Raw genomic sequence first — 21104 nt, 5'->3', positions numbered from 1 at the left:
AACCTCCCCATTACGGATCGGGTGCAGCCAAGGTAAACATGTGGTCACCTCTAGTCTTCAGTCGGGATCTCGACGGTACAAAAGTGACTGGGAAGATGATCTTAGTACCCTAGCAGGGGTGTATGATCTACGTAGTTCATTGAGGTAACTTGGCGCTATATTGTTAATAGTTCTAAAGGTGAGCAGCAGGATTTTGAATTGAATGCGATACTTAACGGGAAGCCAATGCAGGTCAGCAAGGATGGGGGTAATAGAGACACGCTGCCCGGTACCAGTAAGGAGACGAGCCGCCGCATTCTGAACAATCTGCAGTCTATGGAGAAGAGTAGAGTTAAGACCAAAGTAAAGGGAGTTGCAGTAATCCAACCTAGATGTCACAAAGGCCCCTCCAGGTCCCTATGAGGGACATAATGTCTGGCCTTGCAAATAAGACGCAATTGATGGAAGCAGAATTTGACAACAGAAGACACTTGTTTGTCAAATTTAAATGAGCTATCCAAAAAACACACCTAGGTCACTAACAAGGAACCAAAGGCGTCACGGAGTTGGCCGCGAGGGATATTACTGTCATTTTGGTTTTCCTGTTATTTAAGCTAAGGGAGTTACCAGAGAGCCAATCTTTGACCTCACACATACACTCACAAAAACAGTGCACAGACATGGAACGATCATCAGTTAATTCAAAATAGATCTGTATGTCACTGGCATAACAATGATGTTGTACTTCTCAAAGAGAAGCATATACAGTGAGAAGAGCAGGGGACCAAGGACAGATCCTTGAGGCACGCCGCAGAAGACAGGACCAGCAGAGGAAAAATAAGGGCCCAGATTGACTGAGAAAGACGAAAGAAAGGTATGACATAAAAGATGGTCACATCCATGCAAGAAGCAATTTTACTCTCAGCATTCATCTGCATGAATCTGACAGCTCGGGTTACAGGATACCTTCAAATACTTTCAAAACACGAACATGAGTTAACAAACTTTTCCTTTCACAGAGTAAAACCACAGCATGGCTTAGCTCAGCACTTCAGAGTAATCAGAGGATCACACAATCTTAAAGGTGGAAACTTCTGATTTCACCTTTAACATTAAACACTTCATAACAGCAGAGAAAAATAATCACTGCTTCTGTGTCCAATAAATAAATCATGTAACATAATTGTATGTTCTCTCAGAGTGCTCTACAACCACATCAGACACTTCTGGACCTCAGTTTAACCTCTGAGATTACACAGTAACAGAATCTGACAAAATTCACGTGTTCATTTAGTCAGAGCAAATTTCAGAGACACGTGACTGAAACTGATGTCCTGTATGAGAGCCCTTATGTAGCAATAATGAAACGCTTTGTTGTGGTCATATTTAAAGCTGAATCTGCAGGGATGCCATGACATGTGTGTACTGCTACAGTAAACTGGTTTGTCTGAAGACAAAGAGAAAAAAGCGAAGAGCTTCTTCTTTTTAGGCTTGCTGTTGTTCAGGCGGAGCAAGTGAGGAATTCTTGTTTTTCAATTTTCCAGAGATCACAAAAGCAGCTATAAGAACACAAAACACACCAAAAGCTGACAGACCAGGACGTCCTCTATTGACTCTGTCCTCCTTCCCTCCATCCTCCTTCCCTCCATCCTCTGTGTGTCCTCCTGGCTGATCTGCAGGTGAGAAACAGGTGTGAGGTGTCAGCTGTCAGGTAGGTGATGAGTGAAGAACAGAACAGAATCCATTTCCTCTTCAAACTGCTGTCAGACATTATCTACTGCACTCTGATCACATCACTCAGACCAGCTGCTTTCTACAAAGTCTCATCAACAACATCTTTAGAAACAAACATCAACAACCAGGAAGCAGCTTCACCTCTGATCACACACACACTCAACTCTACTCACTCACCTGGAGGAACAACAACACTCAGGTTGATGATGTTGATGGGGTTGTTCTTCAACACAGCTCTTTTCCCACGGTTGTTTCCTCTCTGGAGGACACGACACTCGTATGTTCCACTATCATTAATCGTCACATCCTTCAGAATCAGAGACACGTCTCCATCCTTCATCTGTCTGTCCTGCAGATCCACCCGGTTCTTAAAAGATGGATGCTGGTTGTCTGGAACAAACAGATCATCCCTGTACAAAAGGACATATTCTGATCCCAGGTCAGCTCTGCTCCAATCTGCAACTATGATGTTGTAGTTTGGAGCTTGACATGGCAGAATGACGTTCTGTCCAGCTGTGGTGTTTATGTCTGAAAAAGAGGAAACAAAATGAGAAGTTAACAACATCGACAGCATCGCTCACTTCTGGAGCAGAAACCACTGATTCCTGCAGAGCAACAGGCAGCACAGCTCACACAGCATGCTGAAATTTAACACAGTGCGGTTTTGTGATATAAATTACAAGGTGACTCTTTCCCTAGATGCCACTTGTCAACTCAATACACACGCCATTCATCACAATAAACACGGGTGTCTGCTCAATAAAAGATGATGATGCAGAATTGTTTTATCTCACTTAAAAAACAAACAAACAAACATCTTTTATCTTTATTAGTAAGTTACAGGTCACAAAAGCTTACATGCATTTGAACCAGAACACAAAAATGTACACATTATTCAAAAGGATCAGTATGAAAATAGAAACAGGCCAGAGTTGATCAATAGTTTGTCTTCAACAGGTTGTAAGAGTGCAGGATGAGCTAACAGGTGATCTGTTTCACTCTGAGTGTGTCAAAACTTGAACACACATGGTGTAAATATATATTTATAATATTTAAAATTCCAGATTCACAGTAGTTATTATCACAGCACAGTGAAAAAAATTCTCAACAGTGATCGTGTTGTGAGACAGTGTTTTCGGGGGTTTTTTTGCTCTGTGGTCAAATTTGTCAGGCTACAGTTTTGTGTTCGTGTGCCTTCCTGTGGAACATTCATAACCCCTAAGTTCTGTGCGGCTGCTGTATTTGCAGCAGAGCAGCAGTTCTTTGCTGCGGTCTCCTCTCCTCTCTCTCTCTGGGGAAAAGGGGGGAAGTTTTCTTGAGTTCACATCAGCACTGTTCTTTTTGTTTCACAGCCAGAATCTCCAGAAATTGTGCCAATGTTTTTAACTACTTAATAATAATAAGCTGACAGAAGTTTTGATAAACAGCACAGTCCCATTTAAGGAAACTTGAACTTTATTTACTTTTTCTTGCCTGAAATTCTCACTGAGGGCTCATATTGTCTTTATGCCTGGTCTAGAAGTCAATTTAATTTTTAATGGATATGAAATCTGAAACTATAACATCTGGAATTTGTTCCCATATCACTCAAATGTAAGCACATATGACACATGACCATCCCTTAGAGAAATGCACCCAAACTACTCCATACATTACAACAAGCATGCAGCTACACAGCTTACCTTCATATGCACAGACCAGCAGCAGCATGTAGAGGACTGTACTACAACACAACTGCAACATAGTCGGGCTGTCTGTGTGCAGATGGCACAATGAAAATATAAATCCAAAGTCCGAAGACACCGGCTATCAGGACAGACGCTCTCTGTTAACATCCAAGTCATTTAAACTACCAGCTCTCTAGGTACTCACATAAAAAGGGTAGGGAGGATGATCCCCCTCCTCCCACCTCAAACTGACTGGCAGAACACACCCACCTGTTCTTATCAGAACAGGAACAACAGCTTCATGTCTCAGCTCTGAAACCTCAAGAGCTTTTATGAAAAGATCTCCAGCCGACAGGAAGATTTGTGGCTGGGTGTAAAGAAAAAGAAAAGAGGCTCATAATAACATTCTGTGTATGTGGAGAACACGACACGTGGTCGCCTGTTTGCCTTTGGCCATTTAGTCATTTAGTGACCACAACCAAAGGGAGATTGTTTTCTTTAGAGCAGTAGATCTGCTGTAGGCTGTGTGGAAACCATCGGCCAGTCTACAATTCCGTTTTTTAACCAGATGTCACGGATTCATGTTTTCTTGGAAGCTTCCGCGCTGATCTCGACAAACAGTGTAAACTTACCTCTCCATTAATCTCCCGCCGTCCGTGGAGGGACCCAGGTGTTCCACGCGCTCGCTTTGGTCGATTAAAATGCCTCCAGTAAACCTGAAATACAACGAAGAACTAAAGCTAGCTTTGTAGGACTGTGCAGGGTTTGTTTTTTCCTGTTGCTGCTCGGTGCAGGGAGATCGGTGAGGAAAGGAAATGACCCTGTGAACGAGAAAACGCTAACTTCCTGTTTTAAGACCGGATGTAGAGTTGTACATTTCCGGCAGCTTTATATTGCGATCTGCCGCTACTGCGAAGAAGATAGACACCAAAATCATGTCCAAAACACGAAAACGGAAAGATCGCGTTAAGCTACAAAGAGCAGAAGGCGGGAACACCCACCACTGCTGTGTCCCGCTGTGCACCGCTGGGGGGAGGTTCAACAAGATGTTAAGTTTCCACTGCTTTCCCAAGGATCCTGAATTGCGCGCACAATGGCTGATGAAAATCAGAAGGCACGGCTTCATTGTTACCACCAGCTCTAGAGTCTGTAGTCGGCATTTCGAGACTGGAGACATCTTCGTGTCTTCCTGTGGGAAGCGTTGTCTTCAGCCCAAAGTTGTCCCGTCGTTATTCCACTGGAATAATTTTTCGAAAAAGACAGAGCGACCTGGAGTTTTGGAGCATCGCGTTAAATACGAAACCATATCAGGGGAGCTCGACGAGCTCAGGCTGCAGCTCGGGTCTTATCAGTCGACTCAGGGACTGCAGCGATTTGCCACATCAGCTGATGACAGTCGGGACTATACAAGGTAAGAAATCCTCAAGTTTTCAACTAGTGACCCATGGCTTTTGTCATGTTCGGAGGCAATAAGACAGTGTTCTCAAGCACGAACCGCTTTTTAATTGAACTGAAGCAGCAGTGTACGTGGCTACATCAATTTCTGGAAAACACATATACACACCGGTCTTCTAGCGACCTCTAGTGGCTGCCCTCATGGTAGCCTTACTAGGACAACATAAACAGATTTCACAACAGCTTTATAACATTACCACACAAATGTGCATTTTAATACGAGGCTGAAGTTGGTTTGCCTTTGTAACTTCCGATTAGGGAAATTGATAAAGCATGTTTGATCTGCTGCAGAGCAAAAACTACACAACCCTGACATTTCAAACCTGTACTTGATTATTCCACACTGATAGCAGAACAAAAGCACAACAAAACAACGATTTTATGAAAACTTTCTGTGATTTGTGAAACTTCAATAAAGACAGATTTCAGCACTTTCTTTGAACTTGCTTTAAATGATACAGCATCTCAAATTTCAAATTCTGATCACCTTAAAGCAGACGAAAAGCATTTGATTACATGAAATACACTTTATTGAAGCAAATGAACCCTATTAGTTGATGATATTAACTATCAACAATAACACAAACCGTCAGCTGTTGATTGAAGTCACCTCAGATCTCTGGTCCAGGGAATACAGCTTAAATCCATCAAGAGCAGATAATATAAAGCAAAAGGGCTGCTAACTTTGACTATATATTAAAATACTGACCAAAACAGCAAATGCATATTCTCTTATAATCCTGGCCACTGCTTTCCCCCCTCTCTGTACTGCTTTTTTAACCTGGATTAATCTTGTGTTTCTTTGCTTTCTGCACAGGTTTTATGACCAATTTCCAAGGATCTCATTCATAGATTTAATTAATTGCATTAATGCAAAAAAACAAACAAACCCCTAAACAATGCAGTGCCCCCTACTGTCGCACAATGTGTAATTTAATATCTCAGAGGAGTTTAACTTAATGTCCTCTCTATGAAGGTATCTACACAGGATGCAGGTCAGATGTACAGTAGCTGGAAGTGAGAACAACTGAAAAACCCCCACAAAGTTTAAAGTTGCAAGAACGGCTAATAAAGCAAAATTGGACCGTAGTATGAGATCTGTTCTACTGTGGTCCAGATGCATGAAAATGTATTAAATGAACCTTTATTTAAACATTTCACAAATCCAATATATGGTTTTAATTGTTCTGCTCTTAGTGTAGAATAATTGAGTTCAAGTCGATGAGCATCATCTACAGATAAATAAATGGTAAATGCCCAAGACATCTCGAGATATGTAAATCACCGCATGATTCATCCATTGGGTTAACTTGTTTTGGAAAGTTCGACCATAAACAAGGCGTGAATATCACACCGGAAACAAAGTGCTCTACGGGAGTTTCCCCACTGGAAGTAGCAAATGCTAAGGCGCACACAGTCTATTAGAGCCGTTAAAGGTTAAAAAAGTGAGGTTAATATTAGAGATTTGTTGAAACTAACAAATTTAAATTAACATGACTTAAAACATTCAACTTGTTAAGAAAACAAGGTGAAGTATCTGAAAGTTTTATCATTGTTATTTTTCTTGTTATGTGAGACACCTTTGAATGTCCAGTCATTGATGATTTTCTACAACAATCAACAAAAAGAACAAAAGATTAATGTGACATGGGATTTTGTTTTGTTTTTTCTTACTTTTTTTTTCTTACTTTTCAGGGACCCTGAAGCCAAGGATGCACAGGTACGGGTGTAATTTATAAAATGTGGCTTTTGCAATACCCCCAAAATGACAAAAATAATGTCAATATACACAATCACCGAAAAATAAGCTATTTTAAGAAATAAGTGGACCCATAAAAGAGGTCAGCTAAACAGAACTCCTTCAAAAATAATGCTTAGCAAAATCATATCATAACTCAACAAACTCCCCAAATGACAGACAGCCGAGCCTATAGAGACACTGAGAAAACCATTTTAAAAACTAACGGGAAAACCACAGGGACAACAACTAAACATAATACAAAAAATAATAATAATCCCAATTACCCCATGTGGTCACAACACACAGTTAATTTCACTTGGCTGGCCTCTGTGTGTACTGTGTTGCATAAATCAAAAGAAAGAGAAACTTGAAGTGAAATCAGGTATGAATAAAATGTGGTCGTCTGAGTGTCAGGAGGAAAGCTCTGGTCAGAAACAGGATTTCTTTGATAATATTCACATTTACAGTTTTTCCTTCTTTGTTCTTAAAAGGAACCCCGACTATTATGTCAAGTTACTCTAAATATGTTACAAATTATCTCCACTACATAAACATTGTTGAAAATAACTAAAATGTTTTCGTTATCCATTAAATCTTTGTTGTTTAAAACTATTTTGAAGCCTTGGGAGTATGGAATCAGAACGTTGCCACCTTGAAACGAAACCGAAAAAAATATTGAAACCGAAAAAAAATATTGTAACTGAAATAAATGTACTGAAAAATCTTGTATTGAAACCGAAAAAAAAATTGATAGTGAAAAACAATTAATTGAAACTGTAATTTTTTTGTTTTCGCTTACAATTTTTTTTTTTTCGTTTTCAAACCATTTTTCAGTTTCAATCTGCTGGCACTGTTTTGGCGTCCGGGGGCGCGCGGTTTCCGGCCCGCATGTATTTGCATACATTATCTGATTGTTCAGTCTGACGTCACTAGCCGTGTCTGGGCCTAAACTCCGCTGCAGGTCCATATATCAAACGATCACTATGGCATTACTGAGAGTTGAAAAACTGTCTAAAGTCTTTCATCTTTAATAAAATGATCAGCGTTCTGCTCTACCAGGTGTAACAATTGAGTTTAACATCCAGGCATCCATGAAAACGGAATTTATGACATTTAACGGAGTTAGAAGTTAGCAGGGAGTTCGCTCGCTAGCTTCTATCTAAATACAATATAGCATGTCCTGACTGCGGGGTTTTGGAAACAAATTAAAACGTACAGCTCTGTTATCACTTCCAGCATAAATGAAGACAGAAAACTAAACGGCAGTGACGTTTGTAGGGTTACTGAAGTTGGGCTAGCTGGTATATAATGATGTGCTACGTGACCGCTAGCGACACAGCTATGTTAGCATAATATAAACAAGCTAACTTTTTTTCCACTCGATAAAAGTTAACGTGAGGGTTCTCGGTGGTCAGGAACAAATGTAATCGCATGGCAGGATGCTGTAAAAGGACCAAACTTCAGCCAGGAGAACAACTGAGATAATCCATCCACAATACGAGGTTAGTCATTCATATACAGCTGCATGGGCTGGGCTGTAGTTACATCCTAAGGTTTTAAAAACTGAGCTTAAATAAATGATTAGCGGTAATAAAAGCCGAGGGTGGTCAACAGTGATCACTGACTGTTTTAGGAGCTTTTTGAGATCAAATAGAAGAAAATACATTACATTAAACATGTTAACAACACAAAAGCCATATTAAACACAGACTACTTTAGACCCGGAAGTAGGATTCGTCGCGTCATCACTGAACAACCAGATAGAGGCCACTAGTGCTGACCAAGCTGCCATCTTTCTCTCTTCCCGTCTTTCAATGGCTGCTTCAATTTCAGCTTGAACCTCCAAACCGCAAGTAAGTAATCATTTTTTGTCATCTTTTCTTGCTGTCCCACTGGGCTGGACATTAGTTTAGTTTTTTTAGCTACATCTGGTGAAGTTGTGGTAAAATGCTGGTATTAGCCTATTCGTCATAGCAAGCTAGCCTGAAGCTAATATTTGCTAAATTTAGGGACACCCGTGTCTCTTCAGGAGTTGGAGGCCCTAGGAGCGGATCTCAGGATCTCAACAGGCAGTGTTGGGCAGTAACATAATACATGCACCGGCGTTACGTATTTAAAATACAAAATATGAGTAAATGTATCCGTTACAGTTACTGTTCAATAGGTGATACTGAGAATACAGTTAGTTTGTTGAAATAAATGGATTACATGGCGGTATTTTCCTGTTTCATATGTTAGGCTATGGTCTCTCTATTTTTGGTAATTCCACGCCAGTGGAAACCCAAACAAAACACGCAATAAGAGCCTCTAAAAATTATTATACAAAAAGTATTTAATATGAAGGCAATAGCAGAGTGTTACAGGCATCGCCCTAAACAATGTAGCCTCATGGGCAGCGTAGTCCGTGCTGCAGGGAGAATGGACTGCCATACACGTTATGTGTCTGTGAGCGAGGGAGGGAGAAAAAGGAAAAGTACGAGCTGTCACGGAGCAGAAACGGGAGCTGGAAGCATGTAAATATAATAATAACCACTAAAGCCAAAAAGAGTGCCTGACGAGCCCAGCTGTAAGTAAGCTGTTAAGACTCGACTACACCGTGTTCGTGTTTTCCTCCGAAACATTAAGCAGCCTTTCAACGCCTCTCTCTGTCTCTCGCTAGCAAACTTGACCCAGACAACAAAGTAAAGCTAGTTTTCAGCTACGAGCCTGACACGAACCGGACGTATTAGCCAGAGGTCCCTTTACTACGGTTCGGAGCCGCTGACCTGTTTTATATACGTGCTGAATAGTTTTCTACATGAGATCGCTGCAAAAAGTGCAGCCTTACCTAATGTCCACCTACTGTTACTCATTTATATTAAGATTTTAACATCTAGTTGGTATTGGTATGGCGAGTAGCCTTCAGTAATAGTAATAAATCACACAGCAATAGTACATTCATGTAGTTGTAAAGTATTCAGAATACATTACTTCTATAATCTTTGGTGGAATACATTTTAAAATTAACCTTCCCAACACTGTCAACAGGTTAGCACCTCATACCACAGTGCAGCAAAGCAGTCTCATGAGTGCTGGGAAGGACGAGCCCAGAGCCCAAAACAGACAGTGCAGGAGATGACAAGGTTAGTAATTGTATGGTGAAAATTATACTTTGTTATCTTGATTGGCAAAAGAAAAGTAAATACAAAATCTGCTTCTCACATTTAGGGCATTTCCAAGATTTTTTTTTTTTTCAAAACTTCTTCAATTTCTTTCATTACAGCTGTCCTGTGCCAGAAGTTCTGTTGACCCACAGTGAGAGGCATCATTTCAGAAACACCAGGAAGACTGAAACTCGTCGCCAGGATCAAGCAGGGCTCGTGATCTTCACCAGCAGCTCCCTCACAAGAAGGATAAACCCAGCATTTCATGAACACTGATGGAGACCTTTGCTTTGTGTAATGTTAGAAGTACTCAGATAATCCTCAGAGGGTCTGGACTTTTACATAATATAATAGAATAGAATTCAACTTTGTTGTCATTGCACATGCACAGGTACAGGGCAATGAAATGCAGTTTGCATCCATCCAGAAGTGCTTTAGCCATGATATAGATATATTACAATATATATTAGCAATAATATAGATATGTAAGTATATTACAGAAATGGGTCTATTATGGTATGTTACAATGTACATGGTATGAAGTATGTTAAGAATATTCTATAAGTATGTACAGGCTGTAGTGAGTACAAACTATGTACAGGCTATGAACAGGATATAAATATGAAATAAAAAAAACTATACAGAAATCTGAGATATAAAGTTATACAGAAATGTGAACTATGCAAGTTATAAACAGTTGTAGGATTAAAAATTATCATATGTACAGAATGATTATTTACACAGAACTATACAGTAGTGCAGTTAAGTAATAGCTATAAGCTATAGTAATAGCTTTAAGTCCTGTAGAAAGTTAAATATATGTTGTGCTCACTGGTTACTCTGGTATGAATGACTCTGAATTACTTTATGATAAATAACACTATTGTCAAAAAACAGTGAAAGAATTCCAGATCACAAGTTTTTAGTTCAAATACAAGTAACAACCTTTGACTTTAATCAGGTTTTATTTAATTGTGTCAGAGAAAACATCATGTGCTCTTCATGTAGCTGAGTACATTCAGTGTTTAAATCAGAAGTTGTACAGGTCTGAGATCAGCAGTTTTCTGAAACACCAAACTGAGGTACTGTTAATGCTGATGTATTGTGACACAGTTACAGGGGTGATTAATCCTTTTGACTTTTTGTCTTTAAATTTATCAATAAAACAGCTGCAGCTTTCACTGACAGCACATGTGGTACTTTAACCTTTGTACTGTTTTCTTCAGTTAATTTTGGAGTTACTACAAAGATTGAAGATATAGGATGATCTGTGTGCTGTCACTGGGTGGTGCTGAGGTCTGAATCTGAGGACAGCTCCTGTAATCACAAACAGAACAGAATCATCACAAACTGAAATATAAAGTTTATCTCTCAAAACTGAAATAGAGCTGATCCTTCTCTGTCCTCACACACTCGGGATCTGAAGTTGTTCAGTCCTACAGTTCTGCCGACAGCTGTTTATTTTTTATTTGTTTTAAAGGCCTTACTAATACATTTTCTAATATTATGTTTACCTTTGAGTTGTTGATGCTTTATAAATGGACATCTGCAAAGATGAGATGATGGAGCAGGTTTCAGTCGAGGTTCAGTCTGCTGCTGCATCCTGGTCACAACATACAGAGGTGTTATCAGCTCAGTATTGAACAAGAAATATTAATGTTTCAAATTATTTGTCCTAAAGGATGCAAGCTGTACAGAGTACTGAACATGTGACTTTGTGAACATAATTCATTAAAAATAATTTGGACAGTTTTTTAACCTGAATATTTGTAACAAACTCAGTAAAAAAAAAAAAAGCTAAAAAAAATAATCAGGGGAAAAATGTAACATTTTAACTTAAGCTGACAAGCGGAAGTAGTTGGTTTCAGTACATAAGTATCGGGCTTTGCTATTTAATCCGTAGCTATTGACTAATGAGGGTAATTTAAAAGTTGGCGTTAATGTCCTTCCACATGTGGAAAGCGACACAAAACATGCTGCTGTTTGCACATATTTAATAATCAGCTCTGCACAGGAGCAGAAGCAGAGTCCAGCCTGTTGCTCTTACAGTATAATACTAGGGGTGGGTTTTTATAATCGATTCATCGATTAAAATCGATTCTGGCTTGGATAACGTAAAATCGATTCATTAAAATCCTGAATCGATTTTTTTAATATAAATTTATTTTGCCCGAAATGCCAGAATCTCTGGTGACATCTCACAAAATTTCAAGAACCACCAAATAGTTAAGACAGTAAATGAGAGCAGGTACAGGGATTCTGCACATAGACTTAAATACACAGCGCGACCCGCGGATCAGAATCAGTTATGCTGGGCTTACACTGTGCGATTTTTTTCAGTCGCGCGATTCAGCTCCTGCTCAAATTGCACGATTGACTCGCAGGGGTTAGAAGTTGGTAGGTCACGATGCAGGGTCTCACACTATACGGCCCGATGCTCTGATGCGACCCGAGTGCTCACACTGTGCGTCCATAAAATGAAGGTTATAACAGAAATTCTGCCGCTCGCTCTCCCTCTCCGTCTTTCACTCACACAGACACACCACCACCATCAACTTTGCTAAATTGCTAATGAAAAACATTGATCAGGCAGCTGTGATTGAGCAGTAGTGTAAATCCAACTATTTTCACGGTTGTTGTGGTCGTGATAATTTTGTGAGGCCACACCGAAAAGGCTCGGATGAACTTTCCAAAGTTCTACAAATTGTGCCTCCATCGCTTGTGTCCACATCACACGCTACACTGCTGTGCTGCGCCGTCTTTTTCGCTGACATTTGTGTTTGCGCGTGCGCAGTGTGAGAAACTGCGGTGACACCCTCACGACCAAGCGATTGATGATCGGGAGCTGGTCGTGAGGTGTTAATCGCTTCTCGTTACCCCAGGTATACTACAAGATGCACGACGCACGATGAAGGCCAAAATCGGGCCAATCGCCAAAACGGTCGCACGACTCAAAAATCAGCTCAAAATGGGCCAAAAATCGCACAGTGTAAGCCCAGCATTAGATGTCGCCTTTCTCACGGTCGGGGCTGAAAGCCGACAGCTCGCTGATTCTGATCTGTCGGCGGGTCCGCGCTTTGTGTTCACGCCCTTTATGAGCCGATTCTAAAGCTGTTAGTTTGATGTCTCTCCAAACAATATTGACCGTACCAGCAGCAAAAGAAGATCCAAACTACGCTTCACATAAACATCGTCATGAATTCACTCTGACTTTTACTGTTTTGCTTCCACCGTGATGCACAGCTCTCCCTCTCTCTCTGTACTTCAAGAACAGTTTCCCTTTCTCATTATTCGCTTGCTTGTTACGCACAAGCCTACTGTTGTTTACAGCGCTGTCAGCCGCTGTTTTTTTCCCTTTTACATTCTTCCGAAAACCTCATTTCTGCTGTTCAATACTGAACAAATTTAAACTTTTTAAAATTATTCAAAATGCAAAACGCTGTGTCTCTAATAAAACCGCTGTAACGTCAGAGGTAATGTTCATATGTTGATTAATGGTTTTCTTTCGTTTTTGATGTACTGCAGAATATTTTTATAAAATCCCAGGCCAGGAAAATCACCTTCATGTTTTTCTGTGTTTTATCTTCAGCTACTTTGACACAAAGGTATCTGCTGTGACGCTCACACCTGTGATAAAGTCTTGCGTGTGTCAGCTTCCTTTTTATTGATACAAAAATATGTAAATGTACTGATCTGAATTATAATATTTCTGACTGTCAAAATTTCCCAGATTTAAATCGAATCGAATTAAATCGAATCGTGGATCGAATCGATTTGGGACCTTGTGAATCGGAATTGAATCGATTCTAGAAATCAGTGACGATACCCAGCCCTATATAATACTCATAATAAAAGTACAGTAACCGTGGTTAGTCACTGAGCAGCCTGGTGCGTTTCTCTTGATTTCTTTAGTCAGGGTAAATTCATTCACCTGCACGGGTTAGCTAAACGAACTTTACAAAACAAGTTTCCCCGACAGCCGAGTGCTCATTTTAGCTAGCTAGGTCCTTAGGTAGCTAGCTAAGGACCTAAATTACGGATTAGTTTACAAACACATTTAACTTACCAAAAATAATGCGGTGGGGCCTCAGGTCCTCCTGTCCGGTAGTCCAATTTACTGAAGAACACCTCAGGCTGTCACTTTGAAATAGTCGGTAATGTAAACGCTGGACCTCTCGGCACCTGCCATTCCCGAACAGACACGTGCGAGTTTGTCCGTGACCGCAGCCGCGTCGTCAGCATTATAATATATGCAAATACATGCGGGTCGGAATCCCCGCCCCCCAGCGCGCCCCCGCACGCCAAAACAGTGCCAGCTGAAAAGTGGATTGAAACCGAAAAATGGATTGAAACCGAAAAAAAAAATGGAGTGAAACCGAAAAAAAAAATTGTAAGCGAAAACAAAAAAATTACAGTTTCAATTAATTGTTTTTCACTATCAATTTTTTTTTCGGTTTCAATACAAGATTTTTCAGTACATTTATTTCAGTTACAATATTTTTTTTCGGTTTCAATATTTTTTTCGGTTTCGTTTCAAAGTGGCATCGTTCTGATTCCATATGGGAGCGGCCATGTTTTTGTTCACGCAATGCATTCTGGGACGATGATGTATATTGGTTGTGGGCAGGCGCTTTTGTTCAGCTAACCTGTTGTTGCAGGAGAGGAACTACTATGCCGCATTGTGCAGCTTTCGGTTGTAATTTCCAGTCGAAGTTCAACAAAGGAACAGATGTAAGTCTGCACAGCTTTCCTCATGAGAAAACAAGAAGAAAGCAATGGGAAGATGCTTGCGGTCGAGTACAACTCCCCAAAGACCCGCGGCTGTGCTCTAGCCATTTTAGCCCTGATGCGTTTGAGGCATTTAGTCGACCACGGTTGATAAAAGAGCTCACAGGTGCTTCTGGTTATAAGCGAAGACTAAAATCAAATGCAGTCCCGACAATTTTTCGCTATGAGGAGACCACGGGTCTGGGAAAAGCGAGTAAAAACCGCGCTAAGAAACGCATAAGACCAGAGATGCTAAACAGTTTCCGGGATGGTTGTAAACAACAACCCGCTTCTACAGTAGCCAACATGTTCGTGGATGATGGTGACCAATCAGACACCGTGTCAGTTATGGAGGAGACAAGCAATGAAGCAGCTGAAGCTACTAAAGTATCCGTGAGTGTTCAGTGTTCTTCAAGTGAAACTGATGCATCAACCCAGACTGAGATAAGTCCGATGTAGCAGTACAATTTTTCCCTTTATTGTCAAAAAATTACAATACAGCGCTTATTTTACATGTCAACAAAAAGTTATATACAGTTATAAGTGGTTAAAAACAAAGCAGTCGTCAAAAAAAAGAGCATTTAAAGAATATTATAGGTCAGAAATACCATAAAGCAGCATAAAAGTACAGTAAGGTGACCTATCATACAAAAGTAGGCACATAGAAATCTAGCTACATCAATTGAAAAGCTGCATCAAAAATTCAAGTAAGGTGTGAGCTTTAAGTTACACTTGTCTAATGAAGCCTTCCACAGCAGGACTTCATTTTTAAAGCCAACAAAAATCGGAGTAATTTTCATGAAGCGACATTTGTGAATGAAAAATTTTGCTACTATAAATAAGTTTTGGGGTTTTTTTCGGTTTGTAATACAAATCTAATTACTTGTCAGGTTAGAGAAGGGCAGTCAATGTTTTTAGAGGTTAACCAGTACAGAAAATCATCCCAAAAAGATCTGGAACTTTCACATGAATAAAAAAAAGATGCAGTAGTTTCAATATCAGTATTACAGAAAGTGCATGCGTTCGTATCTATATTTAATTTCTTGTGAAGATAGTCATTGGACAGATATATGGCATTTATAATTTTAAAGTGATTTTCTTTTGCTTTAGGTGGACTTGAAAAAGAAAGATATTTAGTCAAAAACTTCAAATAATAGTCTCTAACCATTTTTTTCTTTTTAGTTGCGAAGGGAAAATTGTCCTTAAAAATTTATTATTGCATGCCTTTCCTTTAAATTGGTGTTTAAGAATAATAATACTGTGATCTGTCAACGGGGCTGCTGAGATAGAAACATGTGAAACATATCTATAACATATCGAGCCCAACCACAGATCTAGACATAAACATTTACTAGAATCACAAATGAACCATCAATATTCAATAAAACTACCAGCCAGTGTCCTGAATCATCAGCCTGAAAAGTCACGACCTTCCCTGGACATTGGTAGAAACAGAGAGCTACTCCAGCAGAGTGGTTGGATCAGTGGCCGAAGAGGATTTTTCACCCCACTCATTTGACCAGAAGGTGGCATCAGCGTCACTTGAATGAGTTTCTTGTAGTAAGGTGCAATTAGCTTTTAGCCCTTTGATAAACATAAACATTGCTTTTCTTTTAACGTTATCCCTGAGACCTTTAACATTCAACGACACAAAGGATAAACATGTGCGTAGCATTAAAAATAAACAAAAATAGAGTTCAAAATATTAAGAATATCAAACTTGAATAGAAAAAAGAGAAAAAGTTAGTTTACTTTCCTGTTTAGAAAAAGGTGAAAGAACAGCGGTGCTGGCACCTCCCATCACATTCAAAACTGTCAAACGTCCCTCTTTATGTAGAGTTCAGAGAACAAGTAAGAGTGAACACTTTTCAACCATCCGCCAGAACGCGACTGCCATTAATATAACCGACAGCTCCTCTGTAGTAAGCCTTCTCCCCCGCAAGTATTTAAAATATAATATTATAAATATAAGTATTTATAATATAATCAAAATATAATCAAGTATTTAATATATAATCTGCTGACTGGAGCAGTAAGGATCTCCATGCATTAGCATGCTGCTTTTGCTCCCAGTGAAAATGATTCCTCTTGAGTTTTTAGTGTATTTAATTCAGAGTCATCTGTTTAAACAAAAACAGAACATTTTACATCAGGGGATATGACGGGTGTAGTTCAAAATACAATCACAGCTCTCTAAGTAAGATTTCAGTGTTAAATAAAACTGTCCAGTTATGAAGCTGAACTTTAATCTCAGCCAAACTGACTCAGGAACAAATAAAACACTAAATTAAACCCAACATTAAAATTTAGAAGTTACCTAAGAGACTTAAATATCATGTTTAACCTGAGTAGCAAAAGACCACGGGTGGTTTAAAAATGATATGCTGGGATTTCACTCATCTCACCAGCTGTAGTGATCCTTGACCTCCCGGTCAGCTATTGCTGGTGGGTAACAGATGTCTCAGAAAACATCAGAGTACTTTTGCAAATATGTGACATCTTGATAAATCAAGCAGCTATTTGAAGTTCATATAGCTACATTCTTGCCTGAAAATATCTCTCAACAGCACAGCGTTACAAGAGATCATGACTACTGCTCAGTCCCTGAGCCATCAGCAGAAGACCTGTCCAAAGACGTGGAGAGTCTGAGGAAGGAAATACAGGAGTTACGTGTCCAGCGAGAGTTTGGGTTACAGCGGTTTGCTGGCTCTGACACTGACATCCAATTCTATACCAGGTACATCGAAGTTCAAGTGTTTCCAGTCTTCATGAAAACAACATAGATATTTACTTTTTATCTGCTGACTGTATGTTTCATGAGTGATGTTAATTAATGATTGACACGATGTTTGTCTCTCTTGTGAATAGATTTCCAAGCTATAATCATTTGATGGCATTCTGGGTTTTGATTGAGCCTTGCATCTATAAAATGATCCGGGCTTCAAGAGCCAAGTCAGCTGCCAACACGGACGAAGAAGTGTTGACACCTGCACGCACACAAACGGTAGGCTATGGCTTTGTTGGTAGTTGGAACTAGAGGTGCGATGGCATTGTGTTTATGTAGATCCTAAAGGGTTCAGCATCCTTTGCATACTTAAATCTGTGTACTACAGAACCTGTTTTCCCCATCGTTCTGTTGTGTTCATGACATGGGAGAAAAAAAATAAAGATGAACTTTTGCGAGATCTGGCAAATGTTTTGGCAGCATCCTTCGGAGGGCCGCCAGCTCAAAGCCGACTAGGAGGTCGAGGCATGATGTGCCTGGAGTGCGGTGTTCCCCCCGGCTGTAGTGGGCCTCGACCTGCTGTTAGCTTTCAGCTGGTGGGTAACAGACATCTTCAAAAACAAAAAAATTACCACTTTTGCAAATATGTGATATCTTGATAAACTGAGCAGATATTTGAAGTTTACACAGCTACATTCACGTCTGAAAATATCTTAAAAGTTTATTTTGTGACCCAGAAAGAGTCATATTAAAACTAAGTAGCTGCTGCCATTGTTGGAAACTGATTGGCTGGTATGAGTTCTCGGATAGGTTGGGTCACGAAGGATACGCCAACTTGGCCTTCAAATGCTACCTACTTTTGAGAGATCCCGATTTACTTTTGCGAGATCTTGCAAAAGTTAATGTTAATTTTTTTTTTTTCCCCCCATGTTCCTTGCGGGGCTCCATACTCCATGGTACTGTTGTGTGTGTGTTCAGAAGGAATTTCAGGAGAACGTTCTGTCATTTAAAAAGATTTAATTTGTGTTAGCAATTCAAATTACAAGTTTACACAGCGCTGTGGAGATCAAGCATCTGGTTCACAAAAAGGATAACCCTCCACAACTTTATATAGTGAGACAATAACAAAGATTGTCATGGCTATCGTGCTCTCACACAGAGATGGCAGTCCTGCTGTCTCCCTGCGAATCTTCCTTGTACATTTGTGACCTCCTCTGGTATCTGCTCTCTCCTCTGTAAGAGAGAAAAGAAAAACACCTCCCCGCCTAGTTTTGATTATTTCTTGATTATTTAATTCTGTCCCACTGCTACTTGCAGACATATTATTTGGCCCTGTGAACCAGAGAATATCCCTGTAATCATGTGTGTGTGAGCGTGTTGCAAGCAACCCTGTGCACTCTACATCATTCCTACAATAATCAGTCCAGACAGTCATGTTGAACTTCGCTTTTGACCTTCAAGAGATGGAGTGCCAACTCATATGAACACATTTGCAGTATGTATATAAAGATAATAAAAACAACTATTTTGTAGAAAAATTAAAAATGTACGATATGATATGCATAACCATTACAACAACCAATTACATTGACAGCGTAGCATTTTATTCTATTGTACACAGTGTCTTATTCTTATTATATTATTATTCTTATCCTATCCCATTGTTTTTCTGAATTTTTGCCACTTTCTGCTGTAACTCAACAAATTTCCCACATGTGGGACTAATAAGGGTCTATCCTGTCTTATCTTACAAAACATTTAGCCAAGAAAAGCATGATCGTACTAGTTCATAGATTAAGGAGTAACCTTTTCCCTTTTGTTTCAACCTTTCAGAGGCAGCTGCTCCAGCCAGTCGACGAGTTTTTTCTTTTCCTGGTTTTCCTGTCTGTTGGTCTGAAGGAGAGGGACCTGGCTCATCGATTCAACATACACCAGTCCACAGTGAGCAGCATCATTGCAACATGGACAAGTTTTCTTGCCACTGCACTGGGGTCTCAGTGCATCTGGCTTACACGTGCAGAAGTGCAAGCTTACCTCCCTAAGGAATTCAAAGATTTCTCAGACACCCAGGTGATCCTTGACTGTACAGAGCTGAGGTGTCAGACACCATCCTCACCACTTCTCCAGAGTGAAACGTACTCTTCGTACAAATCCCACTGCACGATGAAAGCCCTGGTTGGCATAGCTCCACATGGTCCAGTCACATTCATCTCTGATCTGTACGCAGGTTCGGTTAGTGACAAGGAACTATTCAAACAATCAGGCATTGCTGAGAAGTTGACTGAAGACATGGCAGTGATGGTGGATAAGGGCTTCCTGATCACAGATGGTTGTAAATGCAAAGTGTACCGCCCCCCTTTTGTATCTAAGCAGAAGAAGAAGAAGAACCAGGTTAAGGAGATGCAGGCCACAGTCAGACTCAGGCTACATGTGGAGCGAGTCATTAGGAGGATCAAACAGAACAAACTTTTTGATGGCATCATCACCATGTCACCTGTTTACAATATCAACCAACTGTTTGCAGTAGCATGTATGCTGTCAAATTACCAGAACACAGCATTAGTTCAAAAACGGGTTAAGTGAGACGAGATGGAGTTGTCCCAAGACACCAGTGCAAGTAACTTATGCTAGACATGGAGCTTTAAATACTTACTATGTAAATAAGTTCTGCAAACATTCAGTGTGTAAAATGTTTTTGATATTTTTGCTAAAATAAGAGTTTATTGATTTCACACAACAGTAAAATGTTTTTTAAAAATTCATTAAATGTAGAAACTTAAAGAAGTCCAGACGCTTTTCTTTGAAAGCTCCTTTGACTACAATGACCTGGGTGACTGGTTCTCAGTCATTCACAGACATTTAGATGTTGTATGTTTGCAGTATTAACTTGATGTATATTTGCTTCTGATCACCCAAACACATGTTGATTAAACTATCTGACCAGTCAAATTAGGTGTGATAAAGCAGAGAGGAGTAACGCAATGTTTAAATTTGACGTTGGCCAACGTTATTTTTTGTCGGTTAATTTCTGTTTTCTTACCCTCGTAGTTGTGCATCTGTGATGCAGCACACAACGTAAATCCTTTATCTAATTTTCTGGCAGTTGTTCAATTTTGGGAGCTCTTGTAGGCAGCGGGTGTAGAACATCGCCACTGTTTAACCACTGCGGAAACAGTGGGGCAGGGATGACTATAACGCAGAAGTGATTGTGCAAGTGGCTGCTGTTACAACCAAATTTCCCCTTGTGGGACAATTAAAGGATTATTCTAAGTAGGACTACACATTGGTGGGACCATTTTAGATGGTTCATGTTTTATAATTACAGTGATGCACATTGCTATAAGAATATGTTTATTTCTCTAACACTATTTTAACCAAGTAGTTAGAGGATACTACATCCCATTCTTCATATGTTTAAACATGTCAGAGGTTTATTTTTAGACAGAGTTGGTTATGTCAGCAAATAAAAACAAAAAGTAGTCCCCATCCCCACGTTTGAAGTATAGATTATTAAATTTACAGGGTGTAAGTTAAGGCAACACAAAACTTTTGCCACATGTGGAACCGAAAATAAAAGTGAAGATGCACAAATTATTTTCAAGAATAGACTGCGTGACCATGGTACGTGTTTTACTGCAGGTTTGAGACGGACAGACTCCCCGCCTCACCCTCCCTTCCCCAGAGACATTGCTTCAGACATTGACCCCCAACACATCTTCCACCTCTCCCCCCTTCACCCTCACCCTCCCCAATCCAGTCTCAACGACCACCACCACCCTCCCCATTCGAGTCTCAACGACCACCACCACCCTCCCCATTCCAGTCTCAACGACCACCACCACCCTCCCCATTCCAGTCTCAACGACCACCACCACCCTCTCCAGTCCAGACTC

The 21104-nt window shown here is 40.1% G+C and overlaps 2 protein-coding genes across 3 annotated transcripts; one reads left to right on the top strand and one right to left on the bottom strand.

The window, feature by feature from the left end:
- Positions 1–22: 22 nt before the first annotated feature.
- Positions 23–3994, bottom strand: LOC308407005 (uncharacterized protein). Its single transcript, XM_080898371.1, has 4 exons — positions 3396–3994; positions 1891–2241; positions 1560–1652; positions 23–313 (listed from the first exon to the last, which is right to left on the bottom strand). Exons 1-4 carry the CDS (start codon positions 3454–3456, stop codon positions 156–158), a joined length of 663 nt encoding a protein of 220 aa, XP_080754497.1. The 5' UTR covers positions 3457–3994; the 3' UTR covers positions 23–155.
- An 18-nt stretch (positions 3995–4012) lies between these two features.
- On the top strand, positions 4013–20870 carry LOC308406993 (uncharacterized protein). 2 transcript variants are annotated; one of them, XM_080898350.1, is made up of 5 exons: positions 4013–4791; positions 6531–6555; positions 17054–17223; positions 17355–17490; positions 19045–20870. In XM_080898350.1, the coding sequence occupies exons 1-5, from the start codon at positions 4316–4318 to the stop codon at positions 19792–19794; spliced, it is 1557 nt and encodes a 518-aa protein (XP_080754476.1). In that variant the 5' UTR covers positions 4013–4315; the 3' UTR covers positions 19795–20870. The 2 variants fall into 2 exon arrangements, with proteins under 2 accessions (XP_080754476.1, XP_080754477.1); XM_080898351.1 differs by lacking the exons at positions 4013–4791; positions 6531–6555 and adding an exon at positions 14286–14879.
- The last annotated feature ends 234 nt before the right edge of the window (positions 20871–21104 follow it).

This window comes from Rhamphochromis sp. 'chilingali' (genome assembly GCF_963969265.1).
Source record: "Rhamphochromis sp. 'chilingali' genome assembly, chromosome: 1".
Taxonomy (NCBI): domain Eukaryota; kingdom Metazoa; phylum Chordata; class Actinopteri; order Cichliformes; family Cichlidae; genus Rhamphochromis; species Rhamphochromis sp. 'chilingali'.
The sequence above is the reverse complement of the archived record's forward strand: the minus strand, read 5'-3'. Positions and strand labels throughout refer to the sequence as shown.